Source organism: Pleurodeles waltl, chromosome 4_1 (genome assembly GCF_031143425.1).
Source record: "Pleurodeles waltl isolate 20211129_DDA chromosome 4_1, aPleWal1.hap1.20221129, whole genome shotgun sequence".
NCBI lineage: Eukaryota > Metazoa > Chordata > Amphibia > Caudata > Salamandridae > Pleurodeles > Pleurodeles waltl.
Window position 1 is genome coordinate 911,789,602 of NC_090442.1, and position 22,505 is coordinate 911,812,106.

At 43.2% G+C, this 22,505-nt stretch overlaps 1 protein-coding gene across 4 annotated transcripts in view; it reads right to left on the bottom strand.

The window, feature by feature from the left end:
* Positions 1-438: 438 nt before the first annotated feature.
* The window catches only part of PTPN12 (protein tyrosine phosphatase non-receptor type 12), a 456,323-nt gene continuing 434,256 nt past the window's right edge, over positions 439-22,505 (bottom strand). For 2 of the 4 annotated variants that reach the window (XM_069229677.1, XM_069229676.1), the window contains one exon: positions 439-1,392. In XM_069229677.1, the coding sequence (XP_069085778.1) occupies positions 1,331-1,392 (62 nt within the window). In that variant the 3' untranslated portion in view covers positions 439-1,330. The remainder of the gene's footprint in view (positions 1,393-22,505) is intronic. The other 2 variants (XM_069229675.1, XM_069229674.1) reach the window with 1 other exon arrangement.

Here is a 22,505-nt window from a genome sequence, read left to right on the forward strand (position 1 = left end):
ACAACATCCTTTCTAGCTAAACATTGAAAAATATTCCCAGGTTAGGAGGCTAGAAGTATGCTTTATGCCACGCATTAGTCCTTCCACTCTAATTAATTTTAGACCAATACTGCTTTTTTTGTCTCCATGTCTCAATAGCATCAAGACAAATCAGTAGTGGATTTTTTCTTTCTTTGTATATTTGGGCAATACATACTGATTTGCTTAGTATATGAGAACAGATTAAATTAATTATGCAGTATCCGACTTTCGTGTACTCTAAATATAGGAATAATAGACTTCTTTTTTGTTGGTGTGGAAAATACAATTGTTTTAAGCGTGCTCTTTTTATCGTGCCTATTTTGAAATACAGCAACTCTACTGCCACCATTATGCTGGAAACAGTTACTTCTAATTTTGAACATTTTCAAACATCAAGTAGAAAAGGAGCAACTAAAGGTGGTTTAAACAGTACTTTTATAGTAGCATATCATCAATTTCTTGCAAGTACAGATGCTTCTGATAGTCTTCTAATCCCAGATAACTCAAACATTAAAGTAACCTGTTAAGGGAATTCAATATTGTTCCAAGGCACTTACTGAATCTCCTTGACCAGATGAAAACTAGGACAATCTAATATCGACAATTAAACAGTATAATATAAAAATAACATTTTTCACTTTTGCTTATAATATACAAAATGTATTACAATCTTTCTCTGCAAACCTGGTTGCACTTGTTCAACAAAGTAAAACATCTGAAATGCCTAAAATTGCAGGGCAAATAATTTACAAACAAGGTACATACATTTTAGACCATGCAGAGATTTCTTACATCTTCTGTTAATATTGTACGATTTAAACCGTCTCAAATTATACAGTATATCTGCTTGCCCTATACATTTACAAAACAATGCATACATATCAAATAAAAGAAAAGATGCCAAAAGTAGTCCATAAACTCTATCATAAAAGTTTCACTATATTAACAGAAGTCTAAAAGCAGCGTGTAACAGGTTTAAAAGACATTAAGGCAATAATACTTTATAAAGTTATAAAATAAACCATATGTAATACTTTTTTTTCCTAAGTGTTTTATAAGGCAGGTAAATGGTCCCAGCAAGGATATATTACGGTTTCATACCAGAAGTCCACAGTTGGTGAAACAATATGTACGGTGCATTTGGTACAGATTAACATTTATACCATTGTGGAGTTAGTGAAATGGGCTGCAGGTAGCTAACTCTGCACTGTTTTTGTGTTAGTCAACAATAAAAATAATACGTGGAATACTATAGTTTAGTGGCACTTGTATTTTCCAGTATAAATAAACATCTCTCTTGGTTCTTCCATCATGTCCATTCTGAGGGCGGATCTCGGGGACCTCTGGGTTTTGCACAGCGATTTCTGAAGCCTGCAGTAAAAACAGAAAGTAGCCCTTAGAAACACTGTAAATATAGGCTAGTTACAATATGACTGTATTAATGTCAACCTGTACGATGATGAATTATGCCTTTTAACAAGTGTTGAATAATATTCTAGCGCTGAGGACTGCAAGATGACAGTAGTATGATCTCACATATATGACTTATGGCATGTTAAATGGCATCACTGATGAAGTTGCCAGCTAGGGTCCTGTGCGCCCCCCCACCAAAACAAACTGAGGAGCCTTGACCGTAGGGCTCAGCAGTCACCACACTCCACTCCACTCAGCCATCAGCTGTGCTCTGCCAGAAGTTGGGGTGTGGTTGCAGGGCCTAGCCAGGCCCTGACCGAAACTTCTGTAGATGCCCAATCCACTTTTTTTTAAACTTGTTTTGTGGGTGACCTGTTACTGCCCTTCCGCTCAAGTGCCACCCTAAGTTTCCAAGAAAAAGCTTGATGGTACCATGGCAGCTCCCATGGATGCACCACAGTACCCTTGGCATAATTAACAATATCAGGAGACAAGGATCAAGCCCCAGAGTACTACAAGGGCAGCTGCAGCTTTTTTCTCAGGGTTGCAGCCAGTCAGTCACATTGCTTGTTAAATATTAGAAATGTTGACAGGAAAAAAAACCTCCCTCAGCTAATTAGAACACGCCCTTTTATTTTTTCCTTTTTTGTACTGAGGGACTCGCGCTTGACCATCTGTCCAGGTAGCCCTAACTTTTCAACCCCTATAGGACCACTGTGAGCACTTCTTCACATACAAATTTCTCTAATGGCTTAACGAATTTGCACCAAGTAACGAAAAACACACTTACTACACATAGTTCTAACCTTTCAGCGAACTGTTTTTTTTTTCCTGTGTTGGAGAGTAAAGCTTTCTTTGTGGAAAGCTTTATGTAGAATCGGCAAACAGCGCTAGAGTTATAAGCAAAACAAAATGCTCTTCTGTGAAAACTGATTTAACTAGAAATACATAGTGGCACCCAACACTGTGTTATATGTAACACATTAGTAGGGAGCACCACTCATTGGCAGTCAAAATTAACTATGGACAAAAAATAGGGTAGTTATCTCCCTATTAATTCCACTTCAGAGTTACGTATCATCACATGATTGTGCACTTACGGAAACATGTTGATATATAATAAGGATATGTTTAAATATGTGACTGAGTGAGATATTTAATTTGACTTAGCCAATGTTTCCGGTAAATGGTGTGTAGTAGGATAGCTTACTAATTTAGTTTTTTTTCAAATGTAATGTTTTTAATTCTGTTTTTTTTACCAACAATTGTTTGTTTTTTAATCTAGTGGCCATGTATGTTGATTTTTATGCCTTGGATGTTTTTAATTTGCATTTATTAATGTTTTCTTTGTGGCTTAAGTTTTGTCATGGTTTTTAACAGCCCTGTAGAAGTCACTATGCTATGGGATGAAACACGTTGGCTGTGTCCTTGTAATTTTCAAGCAAGAAATAAAGAAGAATTGAGCCATTCTTGCTTCTTGATGTCTACATGAAGTCAACGTGATGATACACAACTCTGCAGTGGAATTTATGGGGAGATAATACCCTATTATTTGTTCATAGTTAATTTTGACTGCCATGAAGAATGCTTCACCCTTACTATCTTGTTGTATGTCATTTTGGGGTGTTTCTATGGTATGGTTGACCTTGGGGAGAGGAGCACCTCTATTAGGAAGCTATACAGAGTACTGCAATCAATACCATAACCATTCCTCTGTTCTTTTGAACTATGTTATATATTCACTGAAAAATAGGTCCACTTTGGGGAGCAATTCCCCCCATCTGTACCTCCCCGGGGGCAGAAATCCCACCAGAGATATATATATATATTTTTTGTTAATGAAGAATTGTAGGGCTCTGGGCTGCCCTAGGACATAAAGCCCACTAGAAGTTAGTTTTTTTTTTTTTTTAAATATAGGGGTGGGACCACATGGTTATGCCCCCACCCCCAAGTAAATAGGGCAACATTCATTGTAAAACACCCACCGCGATGGGATAATTACTCCCAATCTGGGCCCCCACAGAAAAACGTACCACATCCAGACAAGTTATGGTGCTGGAAACTAGACACCTGGTGGAGTCCAGGGTGGTGTGCTTTGGATGCATTCCACACCATATTCTTACCCACAATGCCCTGCAAACCTCGATAGTTGACAAACACATTTTAGGAAAACATCTGGAATCTGGGGGGGGGGGGGGGGGTGCACACTTCCTACTACACAGCATTCCCCGAAGTTTTCTGATAAAAATGATGTTTCACCTGTATGTGTGGGCCAAGAAACCTTGATCCAAAAGGCCCAGAAGTGCTACATGGAGAAAACAATAGGGGCAGCCACAGGATTTAGGCCATGATTGGCTGCCACCCATTGAAACCTACCAACCACAGACATTTTTGAGAAGTAGGCAACCAGGGAATTTCATGGGGGCGTGCCTGAAATCAAGCATTTTCCTACATTTGTGTGATGGAAACTTCCGCAGGAATCCACAACATTCCTACCACCTAACTTTGTCCTATTTGTGCCAATAAAAACACTGTGCCCCTTGTGTGGTTCGGGCAAGTGCCAGCAACAGAAAAGGAACTAACTGAAGTCAACAGGAGTCCCCATGCACGGGCTCCCGTTGTCCTTGGTTTGATCCATTCCTGTTGCAACCAAAAAGGAGCATTGAAAACTGAAAATGCTCTTGGCCCACCTGAAACAGCATGTGCTCTTTTGTACGATCAAGGTACAATGCCAATGCTCTTTTTTGGGTATAGGCCGTAGAGTCTCTCCTCTTCTTTGGAAGGTTGTGAGGGTGCATAAAAAGTAGGCAAGGTGATAGATTGGCCTACATGAAAAGGCATGACCACTTTTGGTAGAAAAGAGGCCCTGGTGTGAATCACCACTTTGTCAGGATAAATAGAGGCATGGCGACTTAGATGATAAGACCTGCAGCTCATTCACCAGGCAGATGTAGTTGCCACAAGGAATTCTGTTTTCAACGTGAGAAGCCTGGGGGGCCAGTTGTGGAGAAGCTCAAAAGGAGCACCCATCAAAATGGTCAGAACCAAATTAAGGCCACTGAGGCATAATGAATGGGGATGGAGGGAAGAGATCATTAAGACCTTTGAGGAAACTACATACAATAGGAGACTTGAACAATGAGGGTTGATCAGGCAACCTCAAAATAGCAGACAAATAGCCATTGAGTGCCCAAATCAGAACACTGCTGGGCAAGGGAAAGAATGAACAGTAGGACTCAAAAAGAGGGTCAGAAATGGGATCACCAAACTTGTCTGTGTACTGTGCCACAAATTTCTTCCAACAACCGGTGCATACCGTTTTGGTAGCGGGACGCCTGGCTGCCAATATGCCGTTACAGACTTCAGGAGGAAGGTCAAAAGCTGTCAATGGCAGCTGTTCCATCTCCACACAAGAAGGCTGGAGAGTGGGCAGGTTTGAGTGAAGAACCCTCCCCTGCTGCAGCGATAGAAGATCTTACCGAAGGGGCAGTCTGGTCAGAGGAACGCTGGACATGCTCAGCAGTTCAAGATACCAGACTCTTCATGTCCAGTCCAGAGCCACATGATTACTTGGGCATGGTCGTTCCTAATCTTCTAGAGAACTCAGGACAGGAGTGGTATGGCCGGGAAAGGTGTACAGAAGGGCTGAATTCCACTGGAGATGAAGTGTCTCCAAGTGAGTGCTGCCTCAAACTACAGCGCGCAAAACATCTGACACTGCACGTTCTCGGCAGAGGCAAACAGATCTAACCAAGGCTCTCCCCACTGCTGAATGAAACCTTGCGCCACCTCTGGATGGAGACTCCATTTGTGACCTGCTAGGCATTTTCATCTGAGTTCGTCTGCCCTGGAGTTCAATGAGTCCACTAGCTGTTGAACTACCAGGGATATGCCCTGCTGTTCCAGCCATGTCCAAAGGCGAAGAGCCTCTTGACAAAGGGTCAAAGGAAACCACCTGCCCTGCTTTAAAGCAAGCGCAAACTCAACATTCTAAACATGGGAGGAAGTAGCCCCTTTGGAAGACACCTGTCCGAAGTAATGGATTACCAGTGCGGCAGGTGATGTCGAATCCTGCCACCAATTAGGTGCTTCTGGTGGTGGAGAGGCAGACTAGAAGGGTTTTGAGGCTACGGGTGGCGGCAGCTGACTGACCAGACTGCTGGGCACCAGACTCACAAGGTCAGTGGGTCCCTCGGGCAGCATGCATGGCACGGTGGATGGGCGTGCACTGGCACGGTTGGAAGCCCATTCCGTAGCTGAAAAAGGTGGGGGGGGATGGCATCAAGGGGCCACCACCCCGAAGAGACGGGTGCCATCGAAGGGCAAGTCCACCAACAAAGCTGTGACATCTCCCGAAAAGCCAGACGTGGTGGCTCAGGGCCACTGTTAAAACTGCTCTGCCTAATGAGTCAGTCATGTCCAGTCTTGCAACGGATTGTGAACTTTGCTGCGTCTCTTCCGTTGGTAAAAACCGGAGTACAGCCCGGGCCTCCACCAGGACCTCGGGTAGTACTTGCACAACCGTGTCCCACAGCGTGTGGAATTAAGTCACAAAAGGCATGTGGTGTTTACAGACCTCAGTGCAAGGCTGGTAGAAAAAAAACATCTTCCCAAATAAATCCAGCCTCTTGGATTCGGGGGAGCGGTAGGAAATGCACCATGGGAAGTAGAGACTTGAACCACCATGCACTCAGTGGTGGAGTGTTGCGTCAGGAAACTTGGGTCTCCAGGTGCGGAGCAGTGGCGAAGGGCGATCATCCTATTCACATGAGTGCCTGTGCTCGGTTTGGACCAGGGACCCAAAGGGACGTCCATTAGGGCATCATTGAACAGGAGCAGGGGTGTGGAGGCAGAAGCCTGTGGCTGCAGCACCTGTCAAGAGATTAGTCTTGACAGCTATTGAGGGTAACTGAAAGTCCAGGACCTCAGCCGCCGTCCTCACCATCATTGCATAGAAGTCTGCCTCCTCTGTAGACACAGTCGGGTGAGAAAGCATATCAGTATATGGTGATGTATCCAGTCCACTGGCTTCACCAAGTATTCATGCCAGTTTATTTTTCTCGTGTATGGCTGGTATTCTCAAGGGTCCAATGACCCCCTTCTATTCTTCCCTGAGGCCTAACCCAGCAGAATAGGGCTCAGGATCCAAACAAGTAGGCACAGCTCCGGACGGCATCCGGCAACGCCCACCCGGCTCCATGTCAGTCTGCGATGACAATGGTGCCGGAAGCATCTTCACTGGTACCGGGAAAGGTTGAGGTGGTGCGATCAGCGTTGGTCCAGATCCAGGACTGGATCCCTGAGAGCCCACCGGTGCCGAGGCTGCATCAGCCGGCATGGAACCCGAAGGCACTCCAGCAGGGTCAGACTGCCCAAAAAATTAGATGCCTAGCTTCATAAAATTCTTTTAGTTGGGCAGGGGTCGCTCTGGCTCCCGGAAACTCAGGGAGGTGTGGTGGTTGGCCCAGGTGCAGGGTTCTGAGGAGAAGTCTAATAGCACTTCAACTTCTTACTCTTTCTTGAGCCTCAACTTACCCGATCGCCTGAGGACTTGGAGTGGGATAACAATGACTTTGGACTCCGCCTCTGATCCGGTGTGACCTCGAGCTCCACAGAGTCGCGGGCCACCATTAGCTTAAGCAACTGCTCCCTTAAAGCCTTCGGGATGCATGGCCCGGCACTCGGAGCACAACTTTGGATTATGGTCGCACTCTAAACACCACAAACAAATGAGATCCAGACCCTTCACAGATATCAGCGGATGACAGGATCCATAGGGCTTGAAACTCATCTTCTGTGACGACATCCTCAACTCACTAGGAGTTATCTTAAAAAGAATTAGACAAAAAGTTAAAAAAAAAAAAAAGAATAGTCAAAAAGTGACTGAGGGGTAGCTGTCTTCGGATCAACGCTGGCTGGCGCGGAAAGAAAAGTTCCAATATCAGTGCACCTGGGTAGCGCCTATATAGGAACCACAATGTAATTTCTGGTGCGGATGACTGACAGGAGGCCAATCAACACCACTTTACAGTGCACAGGGGTACTGCTCATGAAAAATCTTCTGGATCCAGTCTGACACATGGGAAGAAGCCAAAGACACCTAAGCTACAGCTAGAAGTCTCTATCAGATAACACAATATCTGTCCCTTCACACGAGAGGTGATGAAATGGACCTAGGACTAAGGACCACTTCGGTCCTTAAAAAACAATACCTGTTGCAATTCAGCCAGTGTTATTTATAGGATCCAACAAACCTGTCAGTTAAAGTACACTGGAATGACTTCAAGGACGATCAGGGTGGGTGTAAACAAACATAGAATTACAATCAGATGTATAACGACTGCCACTGAACTTAGCAAACATTTTGCGGACATAAGCCTCATTGAGAATCAATGCGAGTGGTTTGTCAATGAGAAATTACCCACACGAGTGTAACATTAATGCAAATTTGCTCATCTATGAGCAAAATTGGATATATTGATTGGATACACAAAACCAGGATCTCAATGAAATCCCCTAGTCACAATTGCAACACACAGGTACCTTTAAAACACCAACAGGTCACTGCAATTATTAACTTAAATTTGAAATGAAGTGATCTGAATCATATCGCGCATATTTCCTAGGACTTAGACTCCGCAATATAAGTGTACTAGTTGTAGTGCAGATTTTTCTCTTCTGACTTGAATACTACTCATTTTAGCCCACCTGCATCAAACAGATACTTCCCTTTCCAACACCCATTTGAGTTTTTATTTTTATTTTTTATGATGGGAACTACTAGCCTATTAACTAAGTTATTTTCAAATACCAGGTCACACCATCTGCTCTTCACAACACACAATGTGTTCCACTGACTGCACATTTTCACCAGTATTTACTTGGCGCCTGCTCACTCCCTCAGAGATCACAAAGGCACCCACAACTCTGTAGCACACACGACGCAGGTGTTGCTGGCTACATTTCCTACCAGTCAGCGAGGCCCTTAAATCATTTTGACTTCATGCACAGTATTGTGATGTTGAGCAAGTGATCCCCTCCACAGGATCACTGCAACAGCCAGAAAAACAGACTTTGCACATACCAGTAAAACTACAAGTGTGGCCAAATGGGGGAGCAGTGCGTTAACATACTGGCATCCCCTGTTGAGGAAGTAGATTTGGGTAGTCACTGTGCCATATATTTATATGTATACAGTGCATTTATGAGGCTGAGGTGGGTTGGTATGCACAAGAATTTACTTGACTCTATCAGCTCTTGTATGAATATTTAAGTTTCTGTCCTTAGTGAACAACTACAAGACTTACCTCTGACAAATACCACTCTAACAGCTGTATGCACACACCAGGATACTATAACAATAATTATTTCAATGCTTGTCTGAGTGAGACCTTCTAAATATAATCAATTGAAAAGTGTGTTCGATGGTACGAGAGCTAAAAATGATGTTCATGTCCTATTCTCAAAGTAGGGCCATAAATGGGCAAACACTAAATTCCATGTTTTGTCACAAGTAAGTCTAAATATCTTATGAAAGTGTGACGACAGGTGCCCTCCCTTCACTACCGTAAGGAGCATATAACCCCAAGTTAATTTAAGTGGAGTGCTGGAGAGTGTGTACATGAATTCCCCTCATGTGTGCTGTTTGCACTTTTGCACAAACCACACACTATATCCCTTTAGGAAATCACTGTGTGCACTCGCTTTTTTGTCTTGATCACAATAGCAGTGTAGAATAAACCTGAAAGTTATGTATTTCACTGCCCTTTTTGTGTGTCCCATCCATAGCTAATTCCCATTACTAATTTTAACCAATTTTAACCAAGAGGTATGACACTGTTTCCCTAGTTGGGCCAAGTATTCATGAATCTGAATGCTAATTAGGTAGGGATCCAATTCCACCCTGATAAACACAGTTGACCCGCATAGGCATGAAACATGTTGGCACTAGATAGCAGATGTATATACCATTTAACTCAAGGACATTCTTTAACTTTACCCAAGAGGGTGCTTTAATAAACAGATATCTCTCTTGGATTTAACATTAAGGTAATTTTATCAGTCTGGATTCCTGCATCTATCCTGTCAGTATTTGTAAAGAACTCCCTCAAACTGAGGTCAATTCATCTTGGTGGTAATTAACTACTGGGATGGGATAAGGACACCAATGATTAAACACACCACAAAAGTAGGTGAGTTTTATTTATCCATTATCTTTGAAACCTTGGGGAAATTAATGTTGAACAGTTGAAAGGAGGCTTTTGAGTGGGTCCCCCTTGCCTGTTGCCTCCAATCATATACCGCCTAAGAAAATCAGGTTTTGGTATGGAAGAAGTCCATTGAGTTGGCAATGTCTGTCTTTAATTATCTCAGCTCAGGCGACCTTTAGGCCGACAAGACGCTCTCCGTCAAAGGGTACATTTAGAAGGTGCTGTTGTTCAGCCAGCCTAAATTCTGTCACCCTAAACCAGGCATGCCTTCGGAGTGGTAGGCTAGTATTAATGCCTGTGTCCACTGCATCAAGGTGCACATGAAATTGGTGTCAGCAAGGCTTGCCCAAAACACTGTGCCCAGCCTCTAAGTAGTAATGAGTAGTTTTATTTTCCCTAAAATGTGGCTCCAGGGCCCAAGGCCACAATTCTTTGATGAAAAGGGCAAACAAAGGCTCGGCTCCCCCAAGACAAACAAACAGAAGTATCCAGTACACTCACTCTACACTCTCTTGTGGCTGGAGCTAGCATTCAGAAGTGGTCTAAAATACAAAATGACACATATTTACTATTGTTTTAGATTAGATCTTTTTTCTAGAGGCGAAACAGCTAATTGTTGAGAGAGGACAATGAGAAAGGACCAGATTGAGGAGATCTTAAGTCAAGATAACTTGTCCAGACATAAAAGTTGTTGCTCGCAAGGTTCATGGGGTGGACAAGAGCTGGGCTAATACTGAACAAAATGAGAACTACCAAATATGCCATGCTGATGTACTAGCCAAAACAATGAAAGCAGGATAAGTGTCCTTTCACAAAATTGTCTCTATTATCTGAAATGTCATTCAATACTAATAAAATGGAAGATGTCTGGAAGAAAATTCTACAAGGCCAGGAGGATGCCTCCACATGTAAATTAGAAAGGCCAAGGGTTTCTGGGATGTAGGAAAAGTATTAAGCTAGCATAAAGGGGCACAGAATGGTAACACGCTTGCTCTATCAGGGTAGCAACCAACTACTCTGTGTACCACCCTTGCACATGAAGCATACCAGGTTGGCTAGGGACTGCGCTACAAGCAGACGGCATGAAACCCTGTTAAATATTTTGACTTCCTTTGGCCACTTAACCAAACAAAAGAAAACCAATATCTTTTTTAATGTGTTTGGAAGGTTTGATGGATACAGTACTATCCAAGTCAACTACATTAAGGCTGGCATGAACAGTGGCCTCTTTCAACATTGGCTTTTTTGCTCCAGATAATTCAGCCTCTTTCAGCCATTGGCTTTTTTTGCTCCAGAAAATACAGTGACTGTTTTAAGACACTGAAAAACACATCATGGATCAGCCCACAGTATTTAAACCTCACTATTATTTTGCTGGCTATTCAAGTGTGTCCTTTCACCTCAATCAGGAACCATGCAGGAGTAGGAACAAGTTACTTACCTGTACACTGGTTCTCCAGTATTGCTTTTAAGCAGCTTGTTTTTAAGAAGCCCCTGGGGTTGGCCAGGTTCTGGTGGCATGTACAATTTAAGGAGATGGGGAGGGCGCATGGGGCCTACCTCCTAGGGCAGGCCAGCTGGGCTTGCTCGCAGCCCCGGGGACTGCCACCTCCCTGGGGCTAAGGTACTAGTAAATGCACAGGGGTAAGGGGGCAGGGGTGGCTCATTATGCACTGTTAATTATTCAAAAAATTACGGCACTTGTGACACCTTTGAGAATTACATTCATAATATCTATGTTGTATTTGCAGTAAAATATTTGATGACAGGAGCGAGTTATAGTTGCCTTAGGGCACGAGTTATAGTTACTTGAGATAACTAACTATAACAGGAGGATTTCAATGTTTTTTTACGTTTACAATGTGAGCCTAACTAGTCTGTCCCTGTAACATTTGGTTTTTAAGTGAATATATTATTATTATGTATATATGTATCTGTGAGGTATAGAGTTGGTGAGCCTAAAATTGGGAGGTGGGTGGGTCGCATGTGAATCTATGAAATATATCAATACTGGAGAACCACAGTGTATAGGTAAGTAACTTGTGTTTTTCTCCAGTATTGAATCTTTCATATATTCATATGCTTGAACCAGAGTAGTGAGCAGTAAAATAGAGTAAACTGTGGAGGACTAGGTGAAACCACTCTCAAATAGAAATGCCAAATAAATAAGATCTGAACACACAGTAACCAAACATCACATTTAAAGATAACAATGATGATACCGTGAAAAGACTTTATATGAAAAAACATTGTAATTAAATAATTAACAGTCTGTAGCTTAATGAAAGCGGTGACGCAAAACCACTTGTTTCACTGCGGCATCTGCTTTCCATGCAGCATCCAAACAATAGTGTTTGGTGAAAGTATGTGCATTTGACCATTTTGCTGCTCTGCAAATGTCCGGTAATGACACCTCATCAAAGAAGGCTGTAGAGATAGCCATCTTTCTAGTGGAATGTGCAGTAACCTTTGCAGAGAGCAGTCTTCCTGCTTGTTTATGGCAAAAAGCTATTGCAGTTGAGACTCAACGGGCTATGCTGCTTCTTAAGAGTGTATAACCCTTCCTGGTTGGGGCAAATGATATGTGGAGCTGATCCAATTTTTCTCAAATGTCTTTGTTCTGTGTTTGTAGAATTTTAAACAATGTTTGAAATCAAGGGACTGAAAAGCCCTTTCCACAGCCGACAAAGGGTTCTTCAAGCAGGTGGAAAGAACAATGGGCTCATTTAAGCGGAAAGAGGTTGGGACCTTAGGTACGAACTTTAGGTCTGTCCTTAACACCACCACATCTTCTCCAAACTGCAAAAAAAAAAAAAAGACTCAGTGTCCATTGAGGCCTGAATTTTGCTGAGTCTTTTGGCTGACGTTAGGGCCAATAGTAGTGCTATTCCATGAGACTATTTCATGTCCACTTTATGGATCAGTTCAAACTGACTTTTCATGAGCTGGGAAAGAACCATGTTCAGTTACCAGGATATTACAGGAGACTTTATTGGTGGGAAAGCTCTGAATAAGCCATTTATAAACTCTTTCACTATTCTATCTGACTACAGCAAAACTTCACCCTTCCTTCTGCGAAACCAGATCGCTGTCAAATGCACCTTTAAAGAAGAGTGAGCCAAGTCTGACTTTGCCCTTCGAAGAAGATTATGGCAACAACTGCTATGGAGAAGAATTTAACAGGCGTTTATCATTTTTAATACACCAGCAGCATAATCCTTTCCATTTTGCTACACATGACTTATTTGTAGACAAAGCTCTTGATTGCTCCAAGATCGATTTGCATTCTAGAGATATACTTAGGGACCCAAATTCATTGTCATGAGGTACCATGTTAAACAGAGATTTTATTTTGGGATGCAAAACCTGGTCGTTGCTTATTGATGATAGATTCTTCATTGGTGAAAACTGGATGTGCGGATACAATGACAGGAGGATGAGCTCCGTGAACAAACATGGTCTCTGCCATGCCAGGCCTATCAGAATGAGATGGCATGGTTCCTTCTTTATCCAACGTATCACCCTGGGAATGAGGGGGAAAGGTGAAAACGCATAGGCGAACATCCTTGTCCACCAGATCTGAAGAGCATTCCCCCAAGAGCCTATCTGAGGATATCTGCTTGTGAACTTTGTGCAATTTTTGTTTAGCAAAGTTGCAGAGAGATCCAGATTTATAGAACCCCACTTGTGAAAGATCAGACACAACTGCACCTGATTTAGTTCCCATTTGTGCATTAACTGGATATCCTGCTGAGAGTCCACCCAGACACTGTTGACGTCTGGTACAAGTTTCACCTACACGGATGTCTTTTTTTTTTTAAGCAACCACTTCCATGTAAGCTGGGCTTGAGAGGAAAGGCTTTTCGATCTTGTGCCCCCTTGTTTGGCTTGGTAGAACATTGTGGTGGTATTGTCTGTCCTGACGAGGACCAAGGAATTGTGAATGCTGGGCAGGAATACTTTTAACCCCAGAAAAAATGCCCTGAGTTCCAAGAGAGTCATTTACATCTGATATTCTTGAACTGACCGCTTCCCATTAATCTCCAATTCCTAAAGGTGAACCCCAACCTTCTAGGGGCGCATTAGTTGTCATTGTGAAGCTTGGTTGATGTGCCTCGAAAGAAAGACCTGGAGCAATGTTAATTTCCTTTCCCCACCAAGCCAAAATGTCCTTTATTGTAGGGACGATGCGGATAATGTGTTTCAGTGAACCGCTTACCTGCACCCACTTTACATCCAACTGTTCCTGTAAGAGTCTCATGTGCAGGCGACAGTTCTGCATCAACAGAATGCATTAAGATAGTATCCTCAGCACTGACAAATAGTCTCATCGGAACTGACTTTTCTTGCAAGGAAAGTGGCCATCTCTACTATCTTTTGAATTAGTTCTGCAGTTTGGTATGCCTTGGCGCTTGTGGTGTCAAGTATAGCCCTTAGAAAGACTAGCAACTTTTCTGCGTTCAATTTCAACCCCAGAGACTGAAAGAGCCGCCAACAAGCTGTGGTGGATCTTTTTGCAGAGAGAAACGTAGATCCCTTGATCAACTAGTCGCCTAGATAGGGAAATACTTGCTGTCCTGATCTTCGTAAGAAAGCAGCGACCATTGCCATGCACTTGGGAAAGACTGGGGGTCCCTCTTAGACCAAGCCTTGCATTGATAGTGGCTTCCTGACATCTTGAAGCTGAGAAATCGCCAATGTTCCATGTGGATGGGAATGTCAAAAGTTTGCATCTTAAGATCAAGAGACGTCATGAAATCTCTTTTGTTGATTAGCAGTAAGACATCCTGGAAGGACAACATCTTGAGCAGTTGTTCCTTGACATACTTGTTGATCTGGTGGAGGTCCATGACCTGTCTGAATTTCCCAGACCATTTCCTAATGAGGAAGAAATTTGAATAAGAATGTTTTCTGTGTTGTGGCAAAGTAACTTACTCTATAAGCACCTTTTTGAGAAGAAAACCTAGCTCCTGCCTTAAGGGATTAAGGTTTTGATGCTTTCTTTTGTGGGGAGGATGATTGGAGGCGTTTTGAATGAATTCTAGGGTGTGGCCATGATGTACAATATCCAACTCTCATCTGTCTGAAAAGATGCTTTCCCATTGATTGTAAAAGGCAGAGAGGTAAGGGCTTAGCTGATGGTTTTGGTGTGGCAAGGTGATAGGAGCTTGAAGATTGTCACTGTCTCTTAAAGGTGCCCTGTGATTTTCCTGTGGCTGGGTATCGTCCCTGCTCAGATTGTTTTGCATACGAAGCAGTATTGGAGCCTCTGTAAGGCTGCTGTCCAGAGTACTGTGGCCAGTATCCCTGCTGTGAATACGGATGGTATCTAGAGGACTGGAAGGAGGCCGCTGACTATTGTCCTCTTCATCTTCCTCTTTGAAAGGGCTGAAAATGCTGCTGTTGAAGTGTACATAAGGAACATGCAGTATCTGTATCAGCTTTGATGGTCTGCAGGGCGTCCTCTGTGTGCTTGTTGAATAAAGTCTCCTCATCGAAGGGCATGTCTAATATTTTGGATTACACTTCAGGACGGAAGGAGATCGCCTTCAGCAAACCCTGCCTATGAAGAACCACCACACCTGCCAAAAGCCTGAATGCAGTTGAAGAATAATCCATGACCGTGTTGATAATTTTGGATGATGCTGTAGCCCCTTCTTGCAAGATGTCATGTGCCTTCTTTTTGTCTTCTGGTAGGAACTCCAGCAGGTGGGATAAATCTGACCACATTTGGCCGTCGCAGCATCTGAGAATAGCCAGCGCATTTAGCAACCTAATGGATGTAGCTGCTATTGCAGCAAAACGTTTTGCAGTATTGCCCAGACTTCTGCCCTCTTTGTCTGGTGGTGCTGAACAGGGAGCTTAAGGTTCCTAGATCTTTGTTGTGCAGCTTGCATCATAACAGAATATGGTCGTGGGTGACCTATCAAGCAAGCAGGTGCAACTTCCTGAGTTTTATCTTTCTTATCCAATCTGGGGATAACTGCAGTGATAGATACAGGGATAGTTTATGGCCCTTTTCCCAGACAGGACTGATAATGGGAATAGAGCAGGTGGATTTTCTGGCAGAGTTCTTGAAATCATACAGAAAACATTAATTCTGCTGCACCGGGAGAGGTAGGTCAAACCTCTTAGAGGCCCTTTCCAGCAGTTTGTGAATGCCTCTGATATCTTCAGAGGGGGACTATGCTGACGAAATTGAAGGTGACGGAGACAAAGATTATATGTAGTCATCCCATTCTTGACCTGGAGTAATCGGGTCCTGAATTAAATCTCCTTCTTCAGGCTGATCATCAGCATCACTTTCTATGAAGTCATCTCTGATGGTGATCGGCTGCGGTTATAGTACTGTAGTCTGCTCCTAGGTAGAAACAGCTATAGATGAAGTCACCTAGGTATTTGCCTCAGGAAAACATTTGCAATAATCCTTTAGCATAAGACTGCAAGAGATAGTGTTCTCTCTCGCAGTTTGGTGCTCTTCACAGTGTTCCTCGTAAGGAATAGCTCTCCTGGAAGGTGTCAGCTATGAGATTGGGGCTGCGTAGGGGCACTGAAGGATTAGTCCCCTTGAAAATAAGTAGAAGTATCTAAATCAGAGCCATCCTCATCATCCGTTTCCTGGGACTCTACCTTCTGCTGTGAGGGGCTATGTGCTGCATCAAAGAGTCCCTCATTGCCCGATTCTTCAGTGGAAAGAAGGCAAGATGGAGGAAATTGAGATTTAGTGATGTCTGTTCCGGTACCAGAATTCCTGATCTTTTTTGACTTGTCAACTGGCTTGACAACTATGGCATTGAAGACTAAAAAGGTGGCATCCTCTTTATAGTAATCACCACTGAAGTAGGCATCAACTCTGGGGATTTGAATGTGTCAGTTGATGAGATAGTCATCGACTGTGCTGTTGACGCTGTGGTTGTTGTCACCGCTCACATCAACGAGGCGGTCATCATTGTAGCCATCGTCACCGGCTTGGATGTAGTCGCTTTCGACACTACAGCTGCTAGCAAAGGAGATTGTGCCCTTGGCTGTGTTATCATTGACATGGTAATTTTTGTCTACGAGGATTTTCTTAGAGGAGTAACAGGCACAGAGGATGATGTAGGAGGTTTCTTTTGAGAAGGAACTGAGTCCTTAGCAACTGGTTTCTCTCCAGAGGTCTTGGCCTTCAGCCTTTTGGTATCCTTGCTACATGAAGTAGATTCCTCACTTTTATCGCTTAAGCCCAGTTGGTAAGCGGTTTTAACCTGCTTCCCCTCAGAATCTTGCCTGTATTTTTTCTTAAAGAGCCATAAAAAGGAGCCTGGGTTCCTGGACTTTTAAGGTTTTTGTAGAAAACATTCAGCAATGTTTGCAATCATTTGGCTTACGGTTTGGATACAGACAATACAAAGAATCCTTATGAGGGTACCTCAGAAGCTGTAGCAGTAGAATATTGTAGCCAGATGTCAAGAGATGAAACGTTTAAACAACTGAGCAAAGCTCAGGGAGACTTCCTCACACGACATGTAGTTAGAAATCTGAGGTATGGTGGTTCTGCTGGGGAGGAAAGGTCCAGGGTCTGGCCTCTGATTGTCTAGAGTATGGGTCTATTATAACAATGTGAATTAGTTTAACAATGTAAATTACTTTCCTATGCTGTTAATGTATTTACATTGTACTGCTTCTTTTAAAGACCACAGAACTTCCACCACCACGACGGGGAAGATTCAAGTATATGAATCTCTGAAAGATTTAATACTGGAGAATTCTTACATAATTTATTAATCAGTGAGCAGCCAAGCAGCACTGAGAAGTGAGATCGGACAACAGTGCCAGCCTGGGCCCAAAATATTGAAGTGAGTTATTCCACTGGAAACACAATGCCTTTTAATAGTTAATTGGAGATCTCAAGATACATTCATTCAATCAATCAATCAGTCAGGGAATTTGTAAAGTGCACTACTCACCCATGAGGGTCTCAAGGCGGTGGGTGGCTGCTACTGCTCTAACAGTCATGTCTTGAGATGTCGCCTGAAGGTAAGGAGGTCCTTGGTGTGACGCAGGTGGGTGGGAAGAGTGTTCCACGTCTTGGCGGTGAGGTGCGAGAACGATCTGCCGCCGGTGGTTCTGCGGATGCGTGGGATGGTGGCGAGGGCAAGTTAGGCGGAGCGAAGCTGTCGGGTTCGGGTGTAGAAGAAGAGCCGGCTGTTGAGGTATTCCAGACTGGTGTTGTGCAGTGCCTTGTGGGTGAGGCGTTTGAACGTGATTCTCTTGTTGACGGGGAGCCAATGTAGGTCTCTCAGGTGGGCTGTGATGTGGAAGTGGCGGGGGATGTACAGGATGAGGCGTGCGGAGGCGTTCTGGATGCGCTGTGGTCTTTTCTAGAGTTTGGCCATGGTTCCTGCGTAGAGGGCATTGCCGTAGTCCAGTTTGCTGCTTACGAGGGCTTGGGTGACTGATTTCAGTGGGGATCCATTTGGAGATCTTCCAAAGCAGGAGGAGGAGATGGCGTCGACTTGCTGGGTCATAGATAGTGAAGAGTTCAGGATGAATCCCAGGTTGCGTGCGTGGTTGGTGGGTGTCGTGCAGTTCCCAGTGTAGCAGGCCACCAGGAGTCGTCCCATGCAGAGGGGGTGGAGCCGAAGATGAGGCCTTCAGCCTTGTTGGAATTCAGTTTCAGGCAGATGTTCTTCATCGATTATGCGATGGACTTCATTCCTTCATGGAGGTTGGTCTTGGCAGTGTCCTTGGTGAGGGAGAGAATCAGATGGGTGTCATTGGCGTATGAGATGATATTGAGGTTGTGAGATCAGGCGATGTTAGCGAGCGAAGCCATGTAGATGTTGAAGAGGGTCGGGCTGAGGGACGAACCCTGGGTTACGCCGCAGATGATTTTGATCCATTCAGCAGGGGCACAGAGATAACTGATACACAGAATGCAGACCCCCATAATATCACTACATTCTATGACCTAATAACAATCTATGTTAAAGACATCACTACAGCATTCATTTTCAGATAAGTTTATTAACACTTATTCCAGAGTGCTGCTCACCAACTGATTAAACAGCGCAGCCACCTTGCAATGGTATTATAAACATCCTAATATTGTTTTTTCGTTCTTAGATGGCCAGCACATTTGTCTGAACTTACTTCCTACTGCTACCTGACAAATAAATACTGGGAAAGCCAATATGTTTAAAATGTGTCCGCTGTCTGTACTCCATAATAACGGACCTACTTGCTTGGCCAATGCATGTTAACATTATGCTAACAAGGAGTATTATGTACGTCTTAAACATTTATTGTCTACCAGCAGTATCAGGGTCCTACATATTCAAGAATTAGAAATATCCACACCAGTAAAATTGTAACAAACAGAAAAACATCTTCCACAAAAAGAAAAGGGAAGAAAGGGCTAAGACACCGATGATTGTTAAGTGTGTGCTGCACAGATGACAACAGGGAAAGTAAAATGCTGTGACTGCATTAGCTTAGTATGGCTTATTTTTATATGTCATCATTCCTGGCCACACATGGGTGGGAATCTGGAGCGAGCCACTGTGCCCGTTATCCCCAGCCCATTTGTGGTTATTTTTTTAACTTTAAATTGTTGTCCTATTTATTACTTTATTTATTTGGGACTGCATGGAAAGAACATGTAGCAGGGCTTTATATGGAACATTTGAGAGCTCTGCAATTTTGGTGCACCAGAGATTGAATTGAATCCCTTAGGGAGAACTTGAAGACAATGAAGACTAAGGAAAGTGTACTGCGCAGCACTGGCGTTCAATGCGGATGTCAGTATTAATTCATAACGGTGTTAATTTACATGAATGGTGTCCCCACTACGGTTAAACATACTAACCCGATACCGAACGCAAACAATACCGATGATTTTTCCGAGATTCTAACTAACTTTCCGACCCGAAACACGGAGCGAAAAGTAACACGTCCGAACCCGATGGCGGAAAAAAACAATCTAAGATGGAGTCGACGCCCATGCGCAATGGAGCCGAAATGGGAGGAGTCCCTCGATCTCGTGACTCGAAAAGACTTCTTCGAAGAAAAACAACTTGTAACACTCCGAGCCCAACACCAGATGGCGGGATGTGCACAGCATGTGTATCTGCAGCTACACATGCCACCGAACATATATATATATTTTTTGTTTTTACTGCATAGAATCTTATAGTGGTTGTTTACTTGTTTTCTGTTTCACTCTAAGCCACACAAGCCTCTTCTGTAGGTGCAAGACATTATTAAACATTACATACAGCACAGATTAGTAAAATGGCTGCATGCGGGGGACAATTTTTCTGACGCTTAATGCTGTTTGGACTTTTTTGTTTTTTTAAATATTTTTATCTTATATTGGAACAAAACAATGAGCGGGACTATTACATTCAAGCATTCATTACAGTGTGTGTGTGTGTGTATATATATGGAAAATGTCACTTACCCAGTGTACATCTGTTCGTGGCATGTTGCGCTGCAGATTCACATGCTGTGCACTGTTCCTGCCATCTAGTGTTGGGCTCGGAGTGTTACAAGTTGTTTTTCTTCGAAGAAGTCTTTTCGAGTCACAGGACCGAGTGACTCCTCCCTTTCGGCTCCATTGCGCATGGGCGTCGACTCCATCTTAGGTTGTTTTCCCCACATAGGGTGAGGTAGGAGTTGTTAAAGTAAGGATACTAGAGGTGCCCATGCAATGGAGTAGATATGTATGTACATGGTGTGTAGTAAAGGAATGTTTATTTACAATTTACATGCAACTAAAACGGCTACAGGCTCCCGGGGAGGTGGAAGGGCGCATGTGAATCTGCAGCGCAACATGCCACGAACAGATGTACACTGGGTAAGTGACATTTTCCATTCGATGGCATGTGCATAGACTACAAAGCAGTTATCTCCCCAAAAGCGGTGGTTAGCCTGTAGGAGTTGTTGTCTGAAATAATGTTCTTAATACAGCCTGTCCTACTGTGGCTTGTTGTATTGCTAACACATTGACACAGTAATGCTTAGTAAATGTATGGGGTGTAGACCAGGTGGCTGCTTTACAAATCTCGGTCATTGGTATATTACCAAGAAAAGCCATTGTGGCGCCTTTCTTTCTGGTGGAGTGTGCCCTTGGTGTAATGGGTAATTCTCTTTTAGCTTTAAGGTAACAGGTCTGAATGCATTTGACTATCCATCTGGCAATGCCCTGTTTGGATATAGGGTTACCTGCATGTGGTTTTTGGAAAGCTACGAACAATTGTTTTGTTTTACTAAATTGTTTTGTTCTATCAATGTAATACATTAGCGCTCTTTTTATGTCTAATGTATGCAATACTCTTTCTGCTACTGAGTCTGGTTGTGGAAAGAAGACTGGGAGTTCAACAGTTTGGTTTAGATGAAACGGTGATATGACTTTTGGTAAAAATTGTGGATTTGTACGGAGAACCACTTTATGTTTATGTATTTGTATAAAGGGTTCTTGGATAGTAAATGCTTGTATTTCGCTAACTCTTCGTAGTGAAGTGATGGCTATTAGAAAGGCTACTTTCCAAGTCAATAATTGGATTTGACAAGAATGCATGGGTTCAAATGGTGGCCCCATGAGTCGTGTTAGTACAATATTAAGATTCCACGAAGGAACTGGTGGTGTCCTTGGGGGTATGATTCTTTTTAGTCCTTCCATAAAGGCATTAATAACTGGGATTCTAAAAAGCGATTTTGTATGTTTAATCTGCAAATAAGCAGATATTGCAGTGAGATGGATTTTAATGGAAGAAAAAGCTAGATTTGATTTTTTCAAGTGTAGTAATAACTTACGATGTTTTGTATGGAGGCGTTTAGCGGCATAATTTGATTAGCCTGGCAGTAGAAAACAAACCTTTTCCATTTATTAGCATAACAATGCCTCGTTGTGGGTTTTCTTGCTTGTTGAATGACCTACATACACTCTTTAGAGAGGTTTAGATATCCAAATTCTAAGACTTCAGGAGCCAGATTGCTAGGTTAAGCGATGCTGGATTCGGGTGTCTGATCTGCTGTTTGTGTTAACAGATCTGGTCTGTATGGTAGCTTGATGTGCGGTACTATCGAGAAGTCCAACAGTGTGGTAAACCACGGTTGGCGAGCCCACGTTGGTGCTATGAGTATTAGTTTGAGTTTGTTTTGACTCAGTTTGTTGACCAGAAAAGGAATGAGCGGGAGAGGGGGAAAAGCATAAGCAAATATCCCTGACCAGCTGATCCATAGAGCATTGACCTTGGACTGAGGGTGTGGGTAACTGGACGCAAAGTTTTGGCATTTTGCATTTTCTTTTGTTGCAAACAGATCCATATTTGGTGTCCCCCATAGGTAGAAGTAATCTTGTAGAATCTGGGGATGTATTTCCCACTCGTGAGTCTGCTGGTGATCTCAACTGAGATTGTCGGCTAACTGATTGTGAATGCCTGGTATATATTGTGCTATCAGGCGAATGTTGTTGTGAATTGCTCAATGCCAATTTGTTTGTGCTAGGATACACAGCTGTGACGAGTGCGTCCCCCCGTTTGTTTAAATAATACATTGTTGTCATGTTGTCTGTTTTGACAAGAATGTGTTTGTGGGCTAGAAGGGGCTGAAAGGCTTTTAATGCTAGAAAGACTGCTAGCAGTTCTAAGTGATTTATGTGAAGTTGTTTTTGTTGACTGTCCCATTGACCTTGTATGCTGTGACTGTTGAGATGCGCTCCCCACCCAATCATGGAGGCGTCTGTTGTGATAATGGCGTGAGGCACTGGGTCTTGAAAAGGCCGCCCCTTGTTTAAATTTACAGTGTTCCACCACTGAAGCGAAGTGTGTGTTTGGCGGTCTATCAACAACAGATCTTGGAGTTGACCCTGTGCCTGCG